This window comes from Chionomys nivalis, chromosome 1 (genome assembly GCF_950005125.1).
Source record: "Chionomys nivalis chromosome 1, mChiNiv1.1, whole genome shotgun sequence".
In the NCBI taxonomy this organism is placed as follows: Eukaryota; Metazoa; Chordata; class Mammalia; order Rodentia; family Cricetidae; genus Chionomys; species Chionomys nivalis.
Window position 1 is genome coordinate 66309600 of NC_080086.1, and position 24661 is coordinate 66334260.

The following is a 24661-nucleotide window of genomic DNA, read 5'->3' on the forward strand; positions in this document are numbered from 1 at the left end:
AAGTAGGATTTTTCAAATAATCCTTTGGGAATTTATAAGCAGCACAGCCATAAAGGGGGGTGAATGGAAGGTCGATTTCACTAAAAATAATAAATATTGCCATGTTTATTCAAAGTGTGCCTTGTTATGTTCCAGGCCAAAAGTTCAGATAAACACTATTGTAAATGACAAAATATTAGAACTTTTTGTTACTTGTGTTATGATTCTTCCGTTGAACACCAATAGAACTGTTTCCTTCTGTATAAAGCTCTGATATTGAATAGCATGTCCTGAAATGAGAATATTGGATTTTCTTGAGGGTTAAAAGAAGGGTGGTTATCTTTTACAATAAAAAAGCAAGCACTGACTATTATATAGTGCTAATACTAAGTGATGAAGCAAAAGAAGGAGGAAGAGGAGGAGGAGGAGGAGGAGGAGGAGGAGGAGGAAGAAGAAGAAGAAGAAGAAGAAGAAGAAGAAGAAGAAGAAGAAGAAGAAGAAGAAGAAGAAGAAGAACCACTATACCTGTCCTAAAAGGGCTTTCCATTTACTGATGAAGAATACATGAATAAATATGATGATTAATGCAATAAACACAGAGACAGAGACACACATCAGGCCCTAGGGAATACATATCCACTGAGCTCAGTCTGCAATATTAGCAAAATAAGAATGAGAAAATTAAAACAAAACAGAATGAAAAAAGAAAAGCAATAAAATGGGAGTGGTGATTGAGGTAAAAGGACTAATATGCAGAAAGGATGACAACGAAAACATGATTCAGAATTTGAAATCAAGAGGGTAAGAAGCAAGAAATTTGAAAGAGCTCTAAAGAGCCATGGACTGGTTTATCTGTTTGTTTGCTTGTTGCTGTTGTCACTAGAGGAGACTAAGCCCAGATCCTCCCACAGTATTAAACACATACTCTACCACGCAGTCAATGCTCAGTCCTGGCACATGAACTTTTAACAACAGCAAGAAACAGAACAGTGGTACAGGTAGAACCCTGGAACAGTGAAGGGCACAAAAAAGATGAGCTGACAAACACCAAAGTAGGCAGCAATATCAGAAAGGCTGCCAGAGAGGAAGAAAACCATCATGTAAAGGAAGAAAATTACATTAAAGGATGAGAAGTAAAAACTATCAGTAAAGTCCAGGCACTGCACTGCAAGATACAGAGAGTGACAAGAAAGAAGAAAGGACTTTAGATTGATGAGGATGAAGAGATGAAGACAATATGGGAATGGATGGAATCAGTACTATATAGTTTACATTCTTATTCTCCATTTTTCAGTTCCCAAATCCTCTTTTTCGCAAGGCCTAAGATTAATATTAACTATATTAGAAAATGAGAATATTGCAATAAATATTTATGTTCAGTAACATTTTAAATATTCTTGTTAATACTATGAGGAGCTGTACTTTACCATGAAGTAATATGCACAACTGACTTGAACACAGTTTTATGTAATGACAAGATTATAGCCTCAGCTCAATGAATTCAGCCCTAGATTACACATTATCTCACCATCCTTTAGTAAAACTGGTGTTGGATTTTACTCAGAGTCCCCATAAGTCTAAAACAGGAGTGTCTAAATTAGGAAGATATATTAAAAAAAAAAAACTATAGAGCTGAATTCCTCCTATCATCAGCTGTGAATTTCTAAACCACAGCAAGGAAACAGTGCCTTAGACATTGTTATAGAAAATTTGTGAGTATCAAATATGTCACCATTTCAAATACTAATGTGTAAAATCCTATTCCAATTAGACAATTTTCTCATTTGATCATGTCTAAACCAACAGACTAGTTCTCATATAAGTTAAGCTTACAGGCTCATTGTTAGCTAAGAAATACATTGTGAATTAAGAAAACCATCTTGTCAATTTGTTTGTTAAGAAGAGTCTAGACCTCCTCTACACATGTCTATACTTCATAGTGTATGCTTCTGCAAACACTAGTACAGCATCTATACATCAGCGTTGAAAACAACATCATCTAACCAGACAATCGCCATTCACTAAATGCCAATCATTTGCTAAGGTCTGAGTTGGCATTATTTCACTGTCAATAATAGCACTAAACAAGAAATTATTATCCTAATTCATACATGAACTGCTAGACCACCCTAACACACACAGCTAGTAAATGGAAGTAATTTTACTACTCTGTTAGAATTCCCACTTGAGGCAGATTTGTTCTGTTTTCATAAAAACATAACAAAGCTTATAAAAGACAGCACACAGTGGTAAAACAGCACTTCCACATTACCGTCATCCCAAGAATGCACTTCCATCCTGGCACATTGCAACCATTTAAAGTACAAATCCTCATTTCCCTAGACATCCAGACATTTCCCAATCCATTTCATACAGAAGAGACACTAATGAGTAATCAGCACAGTGTGAATGATAAACACTGAAGATAATGCAAGGGGAATACTGTCACTCTGAAACAGGAGGCTTTGGAGAGTATTGGTTTGAGGTTGGCGGGATAGTTGCTTGTTTGTGTGTTAGTTTAGGTTATTAAAAATGTACATAAACAGTTTATAGTACAGAGACAAATTGGATGGATATTTACAATATCCTAAACTGTCAATATCAACTACACAGAAGGAATTTCTAAAATTTCTCTTTCCAAGAAAAAAAAAAGAAACCCAAAATAAAATACTAACCAAGGTTTAGAAATGGGTAGGAAGTGGTCAATTCATCTATAAAGAAAGGCACAGTTTTATACCACCACTCAGAGAAATGTAAGTATACGAACACTGTACTCAGGACTCACCAGGGTCTATCTGCCCATAGCTCCGTATGCAGGCGCATGGACACAGTAGGGGCACAGCCACTTCCTAGGACTCTATTAATACCACAGAACTGCCCTTTTGAAAAATTTATTTTACCAGTGTTTTATAGAAAAGTAATTTTTAAAAATGTAAATACTTTTCATAAACACTTTAATGTATAAAAAGCAAGTTATTCAAGGCTGAATATGTCAACTTAGAAACAGAGCAACTGAATACATGTAACTATTCTGCTTATAACCTACAATCTATTGATAGCTGTCTGAGCTGTCATCAGCTATATAGCATTTTACAAGGCAAATATAAACAAGATTCAAGCAAGAGCAGAAGAATTAGTTAATACTCATCAAACAAAATTTGCTTAAAAACACATTAAAAAAATAAATCAGAATTTTGGGTTCAATACATATCTTTACTAGGAAGGTCATATAAAGACTCACCAGGACAGAATATATGTGCAGACACCGATATACAGGAGAGAAATCCACCAAGTCTTGAGCCCCAGGTACCTAGAAGCATACAATTACAAAAATATCAAATAAAAGTATTATGGAAAAACTGTATTAACGTTATTTTTACTACTCAAACAGTGATTTGCTTTCAAAGCCAGCTCTATATTCTAAGAGGAAAATTCAAAATAAACATAAGAATAATGTCCTCAGATTACAGAGATGGCTCAGCAATTAAGAGTGCTTGCTGCTCTTTCAGAGGACCTGAGTTCAGCTCCCAGCACCACAAGATGTAACTCATGATCACTTGTAATCTCAGTTCCAAGAGATCCAACACCCTCTTCTAGCTTCCATGAACACCTACACACAGGTGGCATACATACACAGAGACACACATACATACGTATAAATAAAAAAGAAAAACCTTAAAAAAATAAAAGTCACATTCCCAAGCAAAACACATATCTGTAATGTAATTCTAAAAGTTGGGAAGGGGCAGGAACATCCAAGAGTTCATGGTCATTTTTAGGTAGTCCAAAAATACCACAGAGAAAGAGACAGAGAGACATATAGAGACAGAGACACAGAGAGAGAGAGATAGACAGAGTGAGAGACAGAGACACAGAATGGGGGGGGGATGCTCCCAAAAGCTTGGCTTTTTTTTCTAGTCACAAGTTGTATTGATAGGGTCCAGGTGGCACAGTCCCAGAGAGATGAAAAGAGAAACTGCTTTCACTGTCTTCAGAGACACTGAGCTCTGAGCCAAGGATCAACATAGAAAGCATAAAAATGGAGCTGTGACTTTGGTGACCTGAGTCACCTTCTAAAATGCATAGAGACTACATGAAAGTCAAGTTTGAGTGGTTAAAGGCAAATGTGCTATGCAAGATGACTACTTTTAATGGCCAGACAGTTATTAAAGGGAGTAAGTATTAAAATGCTCGTCTTTTTCATCAAAATAAAGAACTGATACAAAAGGAGGGTACACTGTATTAAAAGTGAGATGACAAATGGAAAAGCCAAACCAAGAAGTTACTCAACAGACTTTAATGAATAGTGAATAATTATAATAATAATTTAGTGAATAATGAATGATGTATTGACTAAACTTAAATATCAAAATAAAAAGTAAAAATCAGGTAAGAACTGAAATCAATTTTCAGAACTAGTAAGAATTTGCTAGGTGACTTGACAAGGAATGAGGTTTGATCTAAATTTCCTTAAATGAGAAAGGAAACTATCATTTGTCATACACAAATTCAACAAGAATAAAAAAGGACCTGTAAATACACGTTAAACAAAATGAACTAAAAAGAAGAAAAATACAAAAGTACAATAAAGATCTAGCTGGTTTTTCCTGTCACAATGGTAACTATGTAAAACACCAGCACAAAAACAGAAGATGAGATAGGCTGACTCATGGTTACAGTGCTGATTCCCTTTCTTTCATAAAGCAAACACTATCTCTTCTTTGGGGCACAGCTTCTCTAACCAAGACTCTTCTCATAATGAAAACGGTCTTTGTCCTACAGATTGCATTGCACTGCTCTCTGGCTGGAACCACCCGGCATCTACCTTTTGTTTCACTCTGCCAGGCAAATTTTAGGTTTCCCTATTTAAGCTTTAAGAGTGCTGAGGCCTCTGCAGGCAAAATAGCTGCTGTGGGAGCCAAAAGACTCTGTGTCATGAGGTCTCTTATGTCAAGCGAGCAATCCCCTCCATATGAAGGCAGCATGAAAAGTTTAAGGAAATTCATCTTGCCAAAAAACAAGAATTTAAAGCTATATAAAGCACAACAATAAAAGAAAGATTTAAAATAGTATTTAAACTACATAAAAATGTAGTTTTACACATGAAAAAGACAAAGGAAATAGGTAGAGTAAAAAAGAATCTATACAGAAAATGAAATTATTTATTTAGAATAACTGTGGTTACTAATATGTATAAAAGGTATAGAGAACTTTTCTTGTCTAATTTTGACCAGCAAATTCAACCACAGCCGTGTTTCACAGGTTCCTCACACAGTTTGTTTATTTAGGTTCACTTTTGTCACAGAGCCAAAACCACAGAGTGGTTTCTCTCAAAAAGGAAACCACTGAAAGCCATTTCTAAGACTGAACCTTGGCCCATTGACTTGTCAGAGCCATCCTTACAGAATAAGCATCAATAGTAAGGGGCATTTCCCTAGGGAGCTGTGACAAATACGCTTATAGCCCCTTAGCAACCAGGAAAGGCATTTTGTTGCTAATAGATTAGAATTGGTCTATCGCCACTAATGTTTTCTAAAATGTGTATCTTGAGAGGTGAAAAAGTTCTTTCCTGTCATTGGCAGCAAGACTATCATCTGACTATTTACAGTGTCCTGATGAATAGGTATTAGATCTACTATTTCTATGCCCCAAACCTAACATACAGATAAATTCTCCTGAGTACAAGCATTACTGTCTGCTTTGAAAGCACCACAAAAAGATCTAGGCAAAAACTAAAGGAACAAAAAGAGGCTCCAGCTCATCAACTCTCCCTCCCTCCACAAACAGCCCAATATTTAGAAACCCTTCTTCCTCCCTGCTCCCCTCTGAGAGCACACTAGGAGTGAGCACTGTGAGGAGGCAGAGAGTGCTGAGAGGACAGAGGCATGACAAGTATGCACTGACTCATGTTGCTTTGAGCTGAGTGTGTTTTTTCTGCTTCTACTAATGAAAAAGAATCACTTACATCTACAGAAAGCAAGAGGAGAAAAGCAACAAGCACTGCGTGAAGGAATGTCACCCTTCTACAAGATGGAATGTAGTTTCCAAAATCTTAAAACACTAGGTGGAGGGTTCTGGGACAAAAGCAGTTGCCCTGGTACACTGGCAGCAACCTGTCTGCTTTAAGGTCCACATTCTGCTCTTTATTCTGCTCTGGCATTGCAGGCTTCATATTTTCTTCCCCTCCTTTGCCTCCTCTCCCTTCAAATGGCAAAGAATGACTCAAGCAGACTTAGGTTTCATCAGGGAGGGGTCCCAAGGACACGTCCTAAGCTAACAATGACTGTCTCTAATGGTTTCTGTCTCCTAACAAAAGCCATGACTCTTTTATCAGCTTCATCTAATTTTTCCTTTCCAAAGTAAATAACGGAGCCCTTGCATTTTACACATGTCCAAATTTGACAAATCATTATCCACAGAGACTGGAACTGATAAGAGATAACTTTGTGGTGGAACGCTGTCATTTCCTCTTATAAGGGCTTGCTTTGGCTACAAAAACATGATTAAAATAGTTAAACATTTCCTTTGCCTGGCAGTCAGGAACTCAAGACATTAAAACCCTGGAGTCTGTATTTTTCTACAAGTTCAAATAGACCACAAACAGTACACAGTGCACATCCCTGCTTTGTGTCTAATGTTAAGAATTCATATGAAATCACTTCATCACCAAGGACAGCAACTGCCTAATTGTCTGAACAGTTCCAAGAGCAAAGTGGAATGCTTCCCACCATCCAAAAACTCAGGATTTTCTCAAGAAGCCACGGCTGATAAAATTTTAGATGGTACAGCTACAATTTGTGGCCCTAGAGAAAATCATATAAAAGTAAGAAACACAAGCATTTTTTAACCAAACAAATAGTAGCTATTAAAAGGGATGTTAGTGCTGCACGCTACTATTTCACATTCACAAAGACAATAACAGCTTCAGGCAAACCAATACATTCCAGTCTTCATCTATAGAGTATTTGTTAACCGGCTTTACATAAGATACATGCGTCAGCAGTCATCACACAGCTACTCGTAAAGGACAAAAGTGACTCAAGGACAGAAGAGAATACAGGTTAAGAAAAGTACAAGTATAAATGAGATAGATAGCACCTGAGAATGACCTTATATCTATATAGACACTACTTCTTGAAGAAAATTTGAGGATTTAGAATAATCTTGGACTATCTCACAGTTAGGAAGAAAAGAATTCACATTTCTGATCATGAAAATTTTTGAGAAACATCAGGATCTGATTTAAACATGATCTTTCTCTTATTTAAAACTTTGCTTCAGGAAAAAGGGGGTCTCTGAGAATGGAAAATGAGTGATGGAAGTTCATCTCCTCAAGCATAAGGGGACATTATCACACATAAAAGAAAATTTCTGATTTAAAGTAAGTGATGCCATTCCAGCTTCAACAAGCAGAAGCTAAACTTCCCTTTCCCGCAAAGAGTCTGACTGATTCTACTTTCTTTGTTTTAAAAGATTCACTAAGGAAAGCTAGCTAAAGTTGATGTCCTAGCATGCCCAGGAGGCTCAGGCAGAAGGACCTTAGTTTGAAATCAGCCTAGACTACATTTCAAGACCTTGTCTAATAACAAAAAAAAAAATCTGTACAGAAACTTATCTAACCTGATAAGTGTTCCTTTGTTGCTATATAAGCATAGTCTTATACAAGAAAAACTGCACACAGAGAGAGTTAATTTCTTCCCTCCACCCCAAAGCAAGAAATAGCCTATGATTCTCCTGCACTGCCTATAGACACAGAAGAACATCACTCCACTCCACTCTTGCTGTCCACACATTTGCCATAGAGGACAAACACATACACAAAAACTTGCTTTCACTCACCCTTGTACATACTCCTCATTTATTTCTCTCTTTAAGAAGGCTTTCAAAATAGACGAACAAAATAGTTTGAACAAAAAGAATATGATAGAGGCTTGCAGGAATTTAGGTATGTTTATTACTCATTATTTGGGCCATTTTCCACTTTCAAAATCCTTCTAATTGCCACTTCACACAAAGCAGTTTCTTGGTATTAGCAAATAGATGCAGAAAATGGGGTTCATTTCTAAGCATTAGATGGATCTGAAGTCATTAAAATGTACCATGTATTTTCTCCAGGGAGTGAATAATAAATGATTAGCTAGAGAGACGCAGCTTCTGTATTCAGAGATTCAATTGAAGCTGCCCATATTATGTTTGAAAGTCAAGAAATAACTGGCAGACATTTTTCACCAGGCTGCTTTCTGAACTACTTTGCCATCACAAGTTCAGAGAAAAGAAGTATAGAATTCAATTGAAAATAAGATCTCATGAAGAGAGACTAAACACCATAGACTGAGTAACCAGAAGAGGAAAAAGCAGAAAGCAGGGGAGGACAGAGGAAAAAAGAGAGAGAGAGAGAGAGAGAGAGAGAGAGAGAGAGAGAGAGAGAGAGAGAGAGAGAGAGAGAGAGAGACTATACTTTCATGGGTCATCTCTGTAATCTAAAAGTCAATGTAGGCATCTGTCACCACAGGAGCGTTGGCCCAGACTGCCCCTGGAGAGGTGATTGTCTGGATTTCGGGTTAGAGGGCTCTGCTCTCTAGCCCTAGACCTGGGAGGAACATCCCATGACCCACACCCACCCACTAAATCCCAGAGACCCTGGAGCAGCCTCCCCACATGTGTAACCATTCCCCACCACATCTTTGACCACCAGATCCTTGGCCCTGACTGCCTATGAAGAGAGCCTTGTCAACATCTGGAGGAGCCCCAGAACCATATCAGTGTGCATTAGATGCAGAAAACTGCCTACACCCGGAGGAAGAACAACCACCTAAGCCACAAGTCCCACCTTAAACAACTGTAGGGAAACAGACCCCATAAAACACAAGTCCCACCTGCACCCACTGGAAGAAGAGATGGGCAGATGGCAGTGTAACATATCTAACACCATAAAGAGCAATATGGCACCACCAGAACCTAGTTGTTCTTCAACAGAAAGACCTGAACACCCTAACCCAGAAGAAGCAGAAGGAAATGACCTTAAATATAATGCTATGAAGGTGATAGAGACCCTTAACGAGGAAATGAAAAATTCCCTTAAAGAAATGGGAGAAAATAAACAAAAAATTGGAAGAAATCTCTAAAGAAAGCCAAGAAAATCAGGAAAAAACAAACAGGTAAAGCAAACAGTTCAAGATTTGAAAGTTGAAATAGAGTCATTAAAGAAAACAGAAACTGACAGAATTCTAGAAATGGAAAATCTGAGTAAATGAACAGAAGCTACAGATACAAGCATAACCAACAGATTACAAGAGATGAAAGAAAAAACTCAGGAGTTGAAAATATGATAGAAGAAATAGATTCATCGGTCAATGAAAATGTTAAATCCAACAAATCCTTAACACAAAACATCCAGGAAATCTGGGATACCACGAAAAAAACTATACTTTATAATAATAGGGATAGAAGAAGGAGAACTCCATCCGGATCAAAGGCACAGAAAATATATTCAACAAATCATAGAAAAAAACTTTCCCAACCTAAAGAAGGATATCCTTATTAAGGGATATCCTTATTAAGATGCAAGAAGCTGACAGAACGCCAAATAAACTGGCCAAAGAAAATACTCCTCACCATATAATAACTAAAATACTAAACATTCAGAATTAAAAAATAATATTAAGAGCTGCAAAGGAAAAAGGCCAAGTAACATACAAAAGTAGATCCATCAGAATTACACCCGACTTCTCAAATAGAGCTCTGAAACTCAGAAGGTCTTGGATGGATGTGCTACAGATACTAAGATACCACAGATGCAAGCCCAGACTACTATACCCAACAAAACTTTCCATCACCATAGACAGAGAAAATAAGGTATTTCACGACAAAACCAGACTTAAACAATACCTATCTACAAATTCAATCATACAGAAAGTACTAGGAGGAAAACTGCAACCCAAGGAAGTTTGCTGCATCCATGAAAACACAGGCAACAGAAAATATCACATCTTACACCAGCAAAGCCCAAAGAAGGGAAACACATGGACACCACCACCGAAAAATAACAGGAAAGTAAACAACCACTGGTTATTAATATATCTTAATATCAATGGGCTCAATTCACCAATAAAAAGACACATGTTGGCAGAATGAATACAAAAATAGAATCCATTCTTCTGCTGCATACAAGAAACACACCTCAATGTCAAAGACAAACATTATCTCATGAGCTGCAGAGAAGAAGGTGTATTCTTTCCTATTTGGGTGGAGTGTTCTATAGATGTCTGTTAAGTCCATTTGATTCATTACCTCCAACAATTCTCTTAATTCTCTATTAGTTTTCTGTCTGATTGACCTGTCCATTGGTGAGAGAGGTGTGTTGAAGTCTCCTACTACTAGTGTGTGTGATTTGATGTCTGCCTTGAGTTTTAGCAATATTTCTTTTACATAAGTGGGTGCTTTTATATTAGGGGCATAGATATTCAGGATTGAGACTTCATCCTGCTGAATCGTTCCTGTTATGAGTATAAAGTGTCCCTGTCGATCTCTTCTGATTGATTTTAGTTTGAAGTCAGTTTTGTTAGAAATTAGTATGGCCACACCTGCTTTTTTCTTAGGACCATTTGCTTGAAAAACCTTTTCCCAACCCTTTACTCTGAGTAGATGCCTGTCTTTGTGGTTGAGATGAGTTTCTTGCAAACAGCAGACTGTTGGATCCTGTTTTCGTATCCAATCTCTTAGCCTGTGCCTTTTTATTGGTGAATTGAGACCATTAATATTAAGTGATATTAATGACCAGTGGTTGTTAACTCCGGTTATTCTTACTGCTTTTGATAGAAGAGTTTGTGTGTCTCCCTTCTTTGAGTTGTGCTGTTGAAGGGTCGCTAGATGCCTGGGTTATTGTAGGCAGTGTTGGCTATGTTGGATTCCTTGGGTTGTGTTTTTCCTTCTATTACGTTCTGTAGGGCTGGATTTGTGGCAACGTATTGTTTAAATTTGTTCTTATCCTGGAATGTCTTGTTTTCTCCATTGATAGTGAACGATAGCTTGGCTGGGTATAGTAGTTTGGGTTTGCATCCATGGTCTCTTAGTTTCTGTAGTACCTCTATCCAGGACCTTCTGGCTTTCATGGTTTCCATAGAGAAGTCAGGTGTAAGTCTGATCGGTTTACCTTTATAAGTTACTTGGCCTTTTTCCTTTGCAGCTCTTAATATTCTTTCTTTAATCTGTATATTTTGTGTTTTGATTATTATATGGCGAGGGGACTTTTTTTTTTTTTGATCCAGTCTGTTTGGTGTTCTGAATGCTTCTTGAATATTCAAAGGAATATCTTTCTTTATGTTGGGGAAGTTTTCTTCCATAATTTTGTTAAAAATGTTTTCTGGACCTTTGAGCTGTGCCTCTTCTCCTTCTTCTATCCCTATTATTCTTAGGTTTGGTCTTTTTATTGTGTCCCATATTTCCTGAATGTTTTGTGATGAGAATTTGTTGGTTTTGGTGTTTTCTTTGATCAGTCCGTTTATTTTCTCTATGTTGTCTTCAGAATCTGAGATTCTTTCTTCTATCTCTTGTATTCTATTGATTATGCTTGTTTCTGTAGTCTCTGCTCGTTGACCTATATTTGCCATATCCAGCTGGTCCTCAGTTTGTGTTTTCTTCCTTGCTTCCATTTCAGTTTTCAATTCTTGGACTGTTTCCATTACCTGTTTGATCGTTTTTTCTTGGCTTCCCAGGGTATCATTTACGTATTTACTCATTTCTTCAAACTTTTTGTTATACTTCTCATCCATTTCTATGAGGGCGTTTTTTACATGTTGTTTAAGGGACTCTATTGCTTTCAAAAAGTCAGTTTTTTCCTCTTCTCCTGTGTTAGGGTGTTCAAGTCCTTGTGTTGTAAGATCATTGGGTTCTGGTGTTTTCATGTTGATTTTCAGATTGTTGGGTGAATTCTTGCCTTGGCGTCTGCCCATCTCCTCTTACCGATGCTATCTATTGGGTTTGATTTAATTGTAGTGGGGCAATCTGCTCTCAGTGCAGGCTTCACTGTTTCTTGCCCGCACTATCCTGCATCCAGTGCCTCCGCCGCCCGGAACTGTCTGTGCGCCGGTGCTTCCGCCGCCTAGGCCTGCCTGCAGGTGCCTCCGCCACCTGGGCCTGCCTGCGCGCCGGTGCTTCCGCCGCCTAGGCCTGCCTGCCGGGCCTGACTGCCGGTGCCTCTGCCACCCGGGCCTGCCTGCACGCCGGTGCCTCTGCCGCCCGGACTTGCCTGCATGCTGGTGCCTCCGCCGCCCGGGCCTGCCTGCGCGCCGGTGCTTCCGCCGCCTAGGCCTGCCTGCCGGTGCCTCCGCCACCCGGGCCTGCCTGCCCGCCGGTGCCTCTGCCGCCCGGACTTGCCTGCGTGCCGGTGCCTCCGCCGCCCGGGCCTGCCTGCGCGCCAGTGCTTCCGCCGCCTAGGCCTGCCTGCCGGTGCCTCCGCCGCCCGGAACTGTCTGTGCGCCGGTGCTTCCGCCGCCTAAGCCTGCCTGCCCGTGCCTCTGCCACCTGGGCCTGCCTGCGCGCCGGTGCTTACGCCGCCTAGGCCTGCCTGCCGGGCCTAACTGCCGGTGCCCGGGCCTGCCTGCACGCCGGTGCCTCTGCCGCCCGGACTTGCCTGCGTGCTGGTGCCTCCCGACAAACATTATCTCAGAGTAAAGGGTTGGGAAAAGATTTTCCAATCAAATGAAACTAAGAAACAAGCAGGTATATCTATCCTAATATCTAACAAAACAGACTTCAAAGTATAATCAATCAAAAGTGATGAAGGAAGCCGGGCGGTGGTGGCACACGCCTTTAATCCCAGCACTTGGGAGGCAGAGGCAGGAGGATCTTTGTGAGTTCGAGGCCAGCCTGGTCTACAAGAGCTAGTTCCAGGCACAGGCACCAAAAACTACAGAGAAACCCAGTCTCGAAAATAAAATAAAAAAAAGGGGGGGGGGGATGAAGGATACTTCATACTAATCGCAAAAACATCCATAAAGACTAAGTTCAATTCTGAATATCTATGCCCCAAATACAAGAGCATCTGCATACATAAAAGAAACAAGGGGACACAAACTGGGAAAAAAAATGCTACTTGCAGATGATATGATAGTATATATAAGTGACCCCAAAAATTCTACCAGGGAATGCTTACAGCTGATAAACACCTTCAGTAATGTGGCAGGATACAAAAATCAACTCCAAAAAATCAGGAGTTCTCCTATATACAAATGATAAAAGGACTGAGAGAGAAATAAGAGAAACATCACCCTTCACAATAGCCACATACAACATAAAATAACTTGGGATAATGCTAACAAAACAAATGAAAGATCTGTATGACAAGAACTTTCAGTCTTTGAAGAAACTGAAGGAGATACCAGAAAATGGAGAGATCTCCCATGTCCTTGGATAGGCAGGATCAACGTAATAAAAACTGCAATCTTACCAAAAGCAATCTACAGATTCAATACAACCCCCATCAAAATCCCAACACAAGTCTTCACAGGCATCGATGGATCTATTTCTTCATATGGAAAAACAAAAAATTCAGGATAGTCAAAACAATTCTGTACAAGAAAGGAACCTATGGAGGCATCACAATCCCTGACTTTAAGCTCTACTACAGAGCTATAGTAATAAAAACAGCTTGATATTGGCATAAAAACAGTCAGAAAGAGCAATGGAATCTAACTGAAAACCCTGTTATTAATATGAACACCTAATTTTTGACAAAGAAGCTAAAATTATACATTGGAAAAAGAAAGCATCTTCAGCAAATGGTGTTGGCATAACTGGACATTGACATGTAGAAGAATGCAAATAGATCCTTATCTATCACAATGCACAAAACTCCAGTCCAAATTAATTAAAGACTTCAACATAAATATAACCACACTGACCTTCACTGAAGAGAAAGTAAAAGGTAGCCTTGAACGCATGGGCACAGGAGACCACTTCCTAAATATAACAACAGTAGCACAGACACTGAGAGCAACAATTAATGGGACCTCCTGAAACTAAGAAGCTTCTGTAAGGCAAAGGACACAGTCAATAAAACAAAATGGCAGCTTACAGAATGGGAGAAAAACTTCACTAATCCCACATCGGACAGACAGCTGATTTCCAAAATATATACAGAACTCAAGAAACTAGACATCAAAATGCCAAACAATCCAATAAAAAAATGGGGTACAGATCTAAACAGAGAATACTCAACAGAAGAATGGTAAATGGTTGAAAGATACTTAAGGAACTGCTCTAACACCCTTAGCCATCAGGGAAATACAAATCAAAACAATTCTGAGATACCATCTTACACCTGTCAGAATGGCTAAGATCAAAACCACTGATGACAGCTTATACGAGTAAGGGGTGCACTCTTCCATTGCTGGTGGGAGTACAAACTTGTACAGCCACTTTGGAAATCAGTATGGCACTTTCTCAGAATATTGGGAATCAATCTACCTTAATACCCAGCAATACTACTTTTGGGCATATACACTCATACCACAAGGACATTTGCTCAACTGTGTTCCTAGCAGCATTATTTTTAATAGCCAGAACCTGGGCACAAACTAGGTGCCCTTCAACCGAAGAACGGATTTTTTTTTTAAAAAAAAAAAAAGTTACATTTACAAAATGGAGTACTACTCAGCGGTTAAAAAAAAAATGACAGGGCTGGGCGGTGGTGGTGCATGCCTTTAATCCCAGCACTCGGGAGGCAGAGGCAGGCGGATCTCTGTGAGTTCGAGACCAGCCTGGTCTACAAGAGCTAGTTCCAGGACAGGCTCGAAAACCACAGAGAAATCCTGTCTCAAAAAACAACAAAAAAAAAAAACAAAAAAACAAACAAAAAAAATGACATCTTGAAATTTGCATGCAAATGGATAGAACTAGAAGAAAACATCCTGAGCGAGGTAACCCAGACCCAGAAAGACAACCATGGTATGTACTCACTCATAAGTGGATATTAGATGTAAAGCGCAAGAAAACCAGTCCACAATCCCAGAGAAGCTAGGGAACAAGGAGAACCCTAAGAGACATACATGAATCCCGATGGGAAGAAGAATTAGACAAGATCTTCTTAGAAAATTGGGAATATGTGGTTAAGGGGAAGAAAAGGGGAGAAGGGGAGGGAGGAGAACATGAGGGAACAAATTGGTTGAGATAGGGGAAGGACAGAGAGGGAGAGCAAGGAAAGAGATATTTTGATTGAGGGAGTCATTACGGGGCTAGCATGAACCTGACACCAAGGAAATTCCCAGGAATCTACAACAATGACCCCAGATAAGAACCTAAGCAATAGTGGAGAGGGTGCCTGAACTGGTCTTCCCCTGTAACCAGATTGATGACTACCTTAATTTTCATCATAGAACCTTCATCTAGCAACTGAGGGAAGCAGATGCAGAGATCCAGAGCGAAGCACTGGGTCGAGTTCCTGAAGACCAGTCCAAGAGAGGGAGGAGCAATAATATAAGCAAAGGGATCATGATCATGATGGGGATCCCCACAGAAACAGCTGACCTGAGCTAGTGAGAGCTCACTAACACAGGACCGAACTAGGCCCACTGAATGTGGGTAACAGTTGTGTGGCATGGGCAGTCTGTGGGATCACTGGCAGTAGGACTAGGATTTATCCCTAGTGTTTGAACTGGCGTTTTGGAGCCCATTCTTTTTGGAGGGATACCTTGCTCAGCCTAGGTATAGAGGGAGGACCTGTTCTGCCTCAAAGTGATGTTTTAGACTTTGCTGACCCCCCTTGGGAAGCCTTACCCTCTCTGAGAAGTAGATGGGGACCTGAGGTAGGGGATAAGTTGTGGAGAGCAGGATGAGATGAGGGAGTGGAAAATGGGATAGGTATGCAAAATGAGAAAAGACTGTTTAAAAAAATAAATTTAATAATAAAAAAATAGAAAATCATTGTCAAAATGAGCAAGACAGGAATAAGTCAACGATCATCCACAGCTCCAGGGCTAAAAATGAAAATTATATCAAAATGTCATTCTTCCTGTTAAGATAAAAAAACTATCCCAATCCCCCAAGCTCCTCCCATCCTCCCCTTCTCACGTTTCTCATCCCATTTCCCCTTTGCCCCATGCCACCTCACCCGCAAGATCCCAGTTTTGGATGGTTGGGATATAGGAAGGGTGGATACGGGAGCTGCGAAGTATATATCCTAACTAAGAGAGCCATCTTAGGGTTGGCAAAAGACTTGACTCTAGAGGGATTCGCAGGTGTCCAGGGAGATGTCCCCAGCTGGTATCTTGGGCAACTGAGGAGAGGGAACCTGAAATGACCCTATCCTATACTGATGAATATCTTGCATATCACCTTAGAACCTGCATCTGGCGATGGATCGAGGTAGAGACAGAGACTCAATTTGGAGCAACGGTCTGAGCTCTTAAGGTCCAAATGAAGAGCAGAAGGAGGGAGAACATGAGCAAGGAAATCAGGACCACGAGGGATGCACCCACCCACTGTGACAGTGGAACTGATTTATTGGGAGCCCACCAAGGCCAGCTGGTATGGGACTGAATAAGCATGGGTTGAAACTGGACTCTCTGAACATGGCGGACAATGAAGGCTGATGAGAAGCCAAGGACAATGGCACTAGGTTTCGATCCTAATACATGAACTGGCTTTGTGGGAGCTTAGCCTGTTTAGATGCTCACCTTCCTGGACGTAGATAGAAGACCTTGGTCTTCCCGCAGGGCAGGGAATTTGGACTGCTCTTCAGTATCGAGAGGGAGGGGGAATGGTGTGGGGGGAGGAGAAGAGGAGTGGGGAGGGGAGTGGGGGGAGGGGGCAATATTTGGGAGGAGGGGAGGGAAATGGGAAACGCGGAGCAGGTGGAAATTTTAATTAAAAAATAAAAATTAAAATTAAAAAAAAAAGATAAAAAACTATGAGAAGATTTTAAAATTCTCTATTAAGCAAACAGGAAATAGATGTATGGATAATCATACCTTAGGGAGGATACCAGACCAGACAGTAATGGTATGAAAACTTGAGGATAATTGTGCATTGTCTTCCACAATGACCGCGCCATTTTACACCTTCACACCAGTGTCTCAGACTGACAGATGCACCACAGGACATCCTTGCCAGTACTGTTATTGCTGTATTTTTTTTAAAATATACCTAATATAATAACTGTGAAGTTGAAACAAAGTTTTTACAAGAAAATGTTAGAAATTATGTGCCCATTTCTGAACTGACTTACTGAACTGAACTAAACTACATCCAAAAAGGAGCCCTGCCTATCCAACAGTAAAGACAGAATGAGAATGGTTTCCATGAACCAGCATGGAGTAACTTTCAGGTTACATTTTGAAATGAGATAATATTTATATATTAAGCTACACAGCATTAGAAATAATTAAAAATACATAGACAAACTAATAATGTTGATATTGTAAAGGTTACGTAGAAGTGGACAGAGAATAGCGATAGAAATTGGATTTCACTCAATATATCCTCTCATGTAATTTTGCCTTTTGAACCAGGTTTATACTCAAAACCTTAAACTACTAAGACTAGAAGTACCCTAAAATACCTTTAGACAGACTAAACCCACATAAAAATTAAATGGAATGTGTGACTGAAAAACAGGGAAAATGTAAAAATAATCTGTGATGCAGGGCATGATTGAAACAAATGGGGGATTTGCATCTGAGTTGCTTATTCAGTGACATTACTGGCCAAAGCTGAAGAACATTGTCAATGTACTGCAAGAAATGTCATGCTCAAGAAACACATCAAATACAATGAAGCCTGCCATTTTCTCCTCAGTTCAGGGAGACGAAAATAACGTGCATGTCCACGTCTTTCAATATGCTCTAACAGAAAGAAGACAAGCAGCACATTTTAGAAAGTGGACGGTTCAGGTGATCAGTATGCACATGTGTTTTCTCTAAAGGTCTGAAACTCTGAGGGAAAAAAAAAGAAATCTATACAATCAAACTGGTTCATCTATGAAAAGTAGAACAGTATATTTTAGACATGAAGAGTGGGGAACAAAAGTATATTCCATGATTAAGGTTTTTTGCCTCTTAGCGGGAGTTAGTAAACAATGAAATACAAAGGAGAGCTTCTACAAGACGTGAAAAGATAAGCAAAAGTTTGTAATTGAGGCAAATAACTTCAAGGTAACAGGACCTTTATACTATTCCGATCATATTTCCTAAATGATGCCTTGGAAAGAATGTAAATAAAACAAAAAATAAATTATTTAAAACATGCTCTAAAGTTTTCAACCTTATAAACTTTCCTTTTGCTATCTGTTTATGTACAAATACCCACTTTACTTTTAACTATGTAAGAATATATAATATTGGGAATACATGAAGAAGGCCATTCATTTCACGTTGTACTCTACTCACCAAAACATACCACAAAAGAAATACCTAGTGCTGTTAATCAGTATGATAAAATACTATGTTCTCATCTTTTTTTCTATTATGTGGCCCTCACATTCTTCATTTGGGCCAATGTTTGGATGGAGATCCAATAAAGGCAATATGATACTTTCCTCAGAAAGAGAATAAAGGTAATAAATGACAACTGCTCATGGGCAGTTCCCAAGGGATTCTGCAACCTTGTTGCTTACAGTAAGTCTAATAATTCCTATGATGAGTAAGAGACTCAGAAAAGTAAGAATTTTTTTGTAAATTCAATTAACTTAAAAAGTAACAGCTGAAGAGATATGGTGAGAGTGGACAGCCTTGTCTTGTTCCTGATTTTAGTGGAATGGCTTTGAGTTTCTCTCCATTTAATCTGATATTAGCTGTTGGCTTGCTGTATATTGCTTTTATTATATTTAGGTATGATCCTTGTATCCCTAACCTCTCCAAAACCTTTATCATAAAGGGTTTGTCAAATGCTTTTTCAGCACCTAATGAAATAATATGGTTTTTTTCTTTCAGTTTATTTATATGATGGATTACTTTGATAGATTTTCGTATGTTGAACCAGCCCTGCATCACTGGGAGGAAGTCTACTTGGTCATAATGGATAATTTTTTTAATGTGTTCTTGGATTCTGTTTGCCAGAATTTTATTGAGAATTTTTCCATCGATGTTCATGAGTGAGACTGGTCTGTAATTCTCTTTCTTTGTTGGGTTTTTGTGTGGTTTTGGAATCAGGGTGACTGTAGCTTCATAAAAAGAGTTTGGCAATGACTCTAATGATTCTATTATGTGAAACACATTAAAGAATATAGGTTCTAGAAATAGCAATAAGACAACATAAGGAGATCAAGGGGATTCAAATCGGAAAGGAAGAAGTCAAACTTTCAGTATTTGCAGATGATATGAAAGTGTACATTAGTGACCCCGAAAAATATACGAAAAACTCCTACAGCTGATAAATAACTTCAGTGATGTGGCAGGTTACAAGATCAACTCAAAAAAATCAGTAGCCCTCCTATACACAAAGGATAGAGAAGCAGAGAGGGAATTCAGAGAAACTTCACCTTTTACGATAGTCACAAATAGCATAAAGTATCTTGGGGTAACTCTAATCAAGGAAGTGAAAGATCATTTGAAAAGAACTTTAAGTCTTTGAAGAAAGAAATTAAAGAGGACACCAGAAAAATGGAAGGATCTCCCATGCTCTTGGATGGGTAGAATCAACATAGTAAAAATGGCAATTCTTCCAGAGACAATCTATAAATTCAACGCAATTCCCCTTAAAATCCCAACAAAATTCTTCACAGACATTGAGAGAACAATAATCAACTTTATATGGAAAAACAAAAAACCCAGGATAGCCAAAACAATCTTATACAATAAAGGAACTTCTGGGGGCATTACCATCCCTGACTTCAAACTCTATTACAGAGCTATAGTATTGAAAGCAGCTTGGTATTGGCATAAAAACAGAGAAGTTGACCAATGGAATCGAATAGAAGACCCGGATATTAACCCACAAACCTATGAACACCTGATTTTTGATAAAGGATCTAAAAGTATACAATGGAAGAAAGAAAGCATCTTCAAGAAATGGTGCTGGCATAACTGGATGTCAACCTGTAGAAGAATGAAAATAGATCCATATCAATCACCATGCACAAAACTCAAGCCCAAATGGATTAAAGACCTCAATATCAATCTGAACACACTGAACCTGATAGAAGAGAAAGTGGGAAGTAGTCTACAACACATGGGCACAGGAGACCACTTCCTACGTACAACCCCAGCAGCACAGACATTAAGGGCAACATTGAATAAATAGGGCCTCCTGAAACTGAGAAGCTTCTGTAAAGCAAAGGACACTGTCATTAATACAAAAAGGCAACCAAATGACTAGGAAAAGATCTTCAACAACCCCACAATGGACAAAGGTCTGATCTCCAAAATATATAAAGAACTCAAGAAACTAGACTTTAAAATGCTAATTAACCCAATTAAAAAATGGGGCACTGAACTGAACAGAGATTTCTCAACAGAAAAAGTTCAAATGGCCAAAAGATACTTAAGGTCATGCTCAACCTCCTTAGCGATCAGGGAAATGCAAATCAAAACAACTTTGAGATATCATCTTACACCTGTCAGAATGGCTAAAATCAAAAACACCAATGACAGCCTTTGCTGGAGAGGATGTGGAGTAAGGGGAACACTCATCCATTGCTGGTGGGAAGGCAAACTTGTGCAACCACTTTGGAAATCAGTGTGGCGGTTTCTCAGGAAATTCGGGATCAACCTACCCCAGGATCCACCAATACCACTCTTGGGAATATACCCAAGAGATGCCCTACCATACTACAAAAACATTTGTTCAACTATGTTCATAGCAGCATTATTTCTAATAGCCAGAACCTGGAAACAACCTAGATGCCCCTCCATGGAAGAATGGATAAAGATAATGCGAAATATATACGCATTAGAGTACCACTCAGCGGTAAAAACAATGACTTCTTGAATTTTGCATGCAAATGGATGGAAATAGAAAACACTATCCTTAGTGAGGTAACCCAGACCCAAAAAGATGAATATGGTATGTACTCACGCATAAGTGGATTTTAGCCATAAAGGACATTGAGCCTATAATTAGTGATCTTAGAGAAGCTATATAAGAAGGCTTGGGAGGATCAACATAGTAAAAATGGCAATTCTACCAAGGGCAATTTATAGATTCAATGCAATCCCCATTAAAATCCCATCAAAATTCTTCACAGATCTTGAAAGGACAATAATCAACTTTATATGGAGAAACAAAAAAGCCAGGATAGCCAAAACAATCTTATACAATAAAGGAACTTCTGGGGGCATTACCATCCCTGACTTCAAACTCTATTACAGAGCTACAGTAATGAAAACAGCGTGGTACTGGCATAAAAACAGAGAAGTCGACCAATGGAATCGTATAGAAGACCTGGATTTTAACCCACAAACCTATGAACAACTGATTTTCGATAAAGGAGCTAAAAGTATACAATGGAAGAAAGAAAGCATCTTCAACAAATGGTGCTGGCACAATTGGATGTCAACCTGTAGAAAAATGAAAATAGACCCATATCTATCACCATGCACAAAACTCAAGTCCAAATGGATCAAAGACCTCAATATCAATCTGAACACACTGAACCTGATAGAAGAGAAAATGGGAAGTACCCTACAACATATGGGCACAGGAGATCGCTTCCTATGTATAACCCCAGCAGCACAGACATTAAGGGCAACATTGAATAAATGGGACCTCCTGAAACTGAGAAGCTTCTGTAAAGCAAAGGACACTGTCATTAAGACAAAAAGGCAGCCTACTGACTGGGAGAAGATCTTCACCAACCCCGCAACAGACAAAGGTCTGATCTCCAAAATATATAAAGAACTCAAGAAACTAGACGTTAAAAGGATAATTAACCCAATTAAAAAATGGGGCACTGAACTGAACAGAGAATTCTCAACAGAAGTTCAAATGGCCAAAAGATACTTAAGGTCATGCTCAACCTCCTTAGCGATCAGAGAAATGCAAATCAAAACAACTTTGAGATATCATCTTACACCTGTCAGAATGGCTAAAATCAAAAACACCAAGGATAGCCTTTGCTGGAGAGGTTGTGGAGAAAGGGGTACCCTCATCCATTGCTGGTGGGACTGCAAACTTGTGCAACCACTTTGGAAATCAGTGTGGCGGTTTCTCAGAAAAATTGGGATCAACCTACCCCTGGACCCAGCAATAGCACTCTTGAGAATATACCCAAGAGATGCCCTATCATATGACAAAAGCATTTGTCCAACTATGTTCATAGCAGCATTATTTGTAATAGCCAGAACCTGGAAGCAAACTAGATGCCCTTCAATGGAAGAATGGATGAAGAAAGTGTGGAATATATACACATTAGAGTACTACTCTGTGGTAAAAAACAATGACTTCTCGAATTTTGCATGCAAATGGATGGAAATAGAAAATACGATCCTGAGTGAGGTAACCCAGACCCAAAAAGAAGATCATGGGATGTACTCACTCATAATTGGTTTCTAGCCATGGATAGGGGCCATTGAGTCTATAATTTGTGATCCTAAAGAAGCTAAACAAGAGGGTAAACCCAAGGAAAAACATATAGATATCCTCCCAGCTTTGGGAAATAGACAAGATCAATGGGCAAAAAATTGGAATCTTGGGGGTGGGGTGGGAAGGGATGAGGGGTGATGGGGAGAGAAAAGTGTGAAGGAGAGGATGAGGGGAACTGGGGGAATCGGGGTGATTGGGGATAAAGGAAGGTTGGATAGGGGAGCAGGGAAACTCATACCTTAGTTAAGGGAGCCACCTAAGGGTTGGCAAGAGACTTGAATTTGGAATGGCTACCAGATGCCCAGGGCAATGTCCCCAGTTAGTTCATTGGGGCACCTGAGGATAGGGAACCTGAAATGAACCTATCCTATGATCATACTGATGAATATCTTGCATATCGCCATAGAACCTTCATCTAGCGATGGATGGAGATAGAGACAGAGACCCACACTGGAGCACCGGACTGAGCTCCCAAGGTTATAATGAGGAACAGAAGGAGAGAGAACATGAACAAGGAAGTCAGGACCATGAGGGGTGCACCCAACCACTGAGACAGTGGGGCCGATCTATTGGGAGCTCACCAAGGCCAGCTGGACTGCTAATGAAAAAACATGGATAAAACCGGACTCTCTGAATGTGGCGGACAATGAGAGCTGACGAGAGGCCAAGGAGAATGGCATGGGAACTTTCATCTGGCGATGGATCGAGAGAGAGACAGAGACCCAATTTGGAGCAACTGTCTGAGCTCTTAAGGTCCAAATGAGGAGCAGAAGGAGGGAGAACATGAGCAAGGAAATCAGGACCACGAGGCGTGCACCCACCCACTGTGACAGTGGAACTGATCTATTGGGAGCTCTCCAAGGCCAGCTGGACTGGGACTGAATAAGCATGGGTTGAACCTGGACTCTCTGAACATGGCGGACAATGAAGGCTGATGAGAAGCCAAGGACAATGGCACCAGGTTTCGATCCTAATACATGAACTGGCTTTGTGGGAGCTTAGCCTGTTTGGATGCTCACCTTCCTGGACCTAGATAGAAGTGGGAGGACCTTGGTCTTCCTGTAGGGCAGGGAATTTGGACTGCTCTTCAGTATCGAGAGGGAGGGGGAATGGACTGGGGGGAGGAGAAGAGGAGTGGGGATAGGGGGAGGGGAGCGGGGGGAGGGGGCAATATGTGGGAGGAGGGGGAGGGAAATGGGAAACGGGGAGCAGTTGGAAATTTTAATTAAAAAAGAATAAAAAAAAGAGAAAAAAAAAAGAAGAAGGTGAACCCAAGGAAAACATATAGTTATCCTCCTGGATATTGGAAGTAGGCAAGATTACCAGGCAAAAATTGGGAACTTGGGGGAGGGTGTGGGGTGGGAGTAAGGGGAGATGGGGAGAGAAAAGTCAGAAGGGGAGCATGGGGAGAGCTTGAGGGAATGCGAGAGTTGGGATGGAGGAAGGGTAGATATGGGAGCAGGAAAGTATAATTCTTAATTAAGGGAGCCATTTTAGGGTTGGCAAGAGACTTGACTCTAGAGGGGTTCCCGGGTGTCCAAGGAGATTTCCCCAGCTAGTTCCTTGGGCAGCTGAAGAGAGGGAGCCTGAAATGGCCCTATCCTATAGCCATACTGATGAATATCTTGCATATCACCATAGAACCTTCATCTGGCAATGGATGGAGATAGAGACAGAGACCCACATTGGAGCACTGGACTGAGTTCCCAAGGTCCAAATGAGGAGCAGAAGGAGAGAGAACATGAGCAAGGAAGTCAGGACCGAGAGGGGTACACCTACACACTGAGACGTTGGGGCTGATCTAATGGGAGCTCACCAAGGCCAGCTGAAATGGGATTGATGGAGCATGTGATCAAACTGGAATCTCTGAACGTAGCGGACAATGAGGGCTGATGAGAAGCCAAGGACAATGGCACTGGGTTTTGATCCTACTGCACGTACTGGCTTTGTGGGAGCCTAGCCTGTTTGGATGCTCACCTTCCTAGACCTGGATGGAGGGAGGAGGACCTTGGACTTCCCACAGGGCAGGGAACCCTGACTGCTCTTTGGACTGGAGGGGGAGGGGGAGGGGAAGTGGGGAGATGGGAGAGGGAAATGGAAGGAGGGGAGGAGTTGCAAAATTTTAATAATAATAATAATAATAATAAGGCAGGTTTTTTAATAAAAA

The 24661-nt window shown here is 40.1% G+C and overlaps 1 protein-coding gene across 3 annotated transcripts in view; it reads right to left on the minus strand.

Moving 5' to 3' along the window:
• Exoc6b (exocyst complex component 6B) overlaps nt 1-24661 on the minus strand; it is a 514534-nt gene that overhangs the window by 292097 nt on the left and 197776 nt on the right. For all 3 annotated transcript variants that reach the window (XM_057789522.1, XM_057789516.1, XM_057789518.1), the window contains one exon: nt 3221-3289. In XM_057789522.1, the coding sequence (XP_057645505.1) occupies nt 3221-3289 (69 nt within the window). The remainder of the gene's footprint in view (nt 1-3220; nt 3290-24661) is intronic.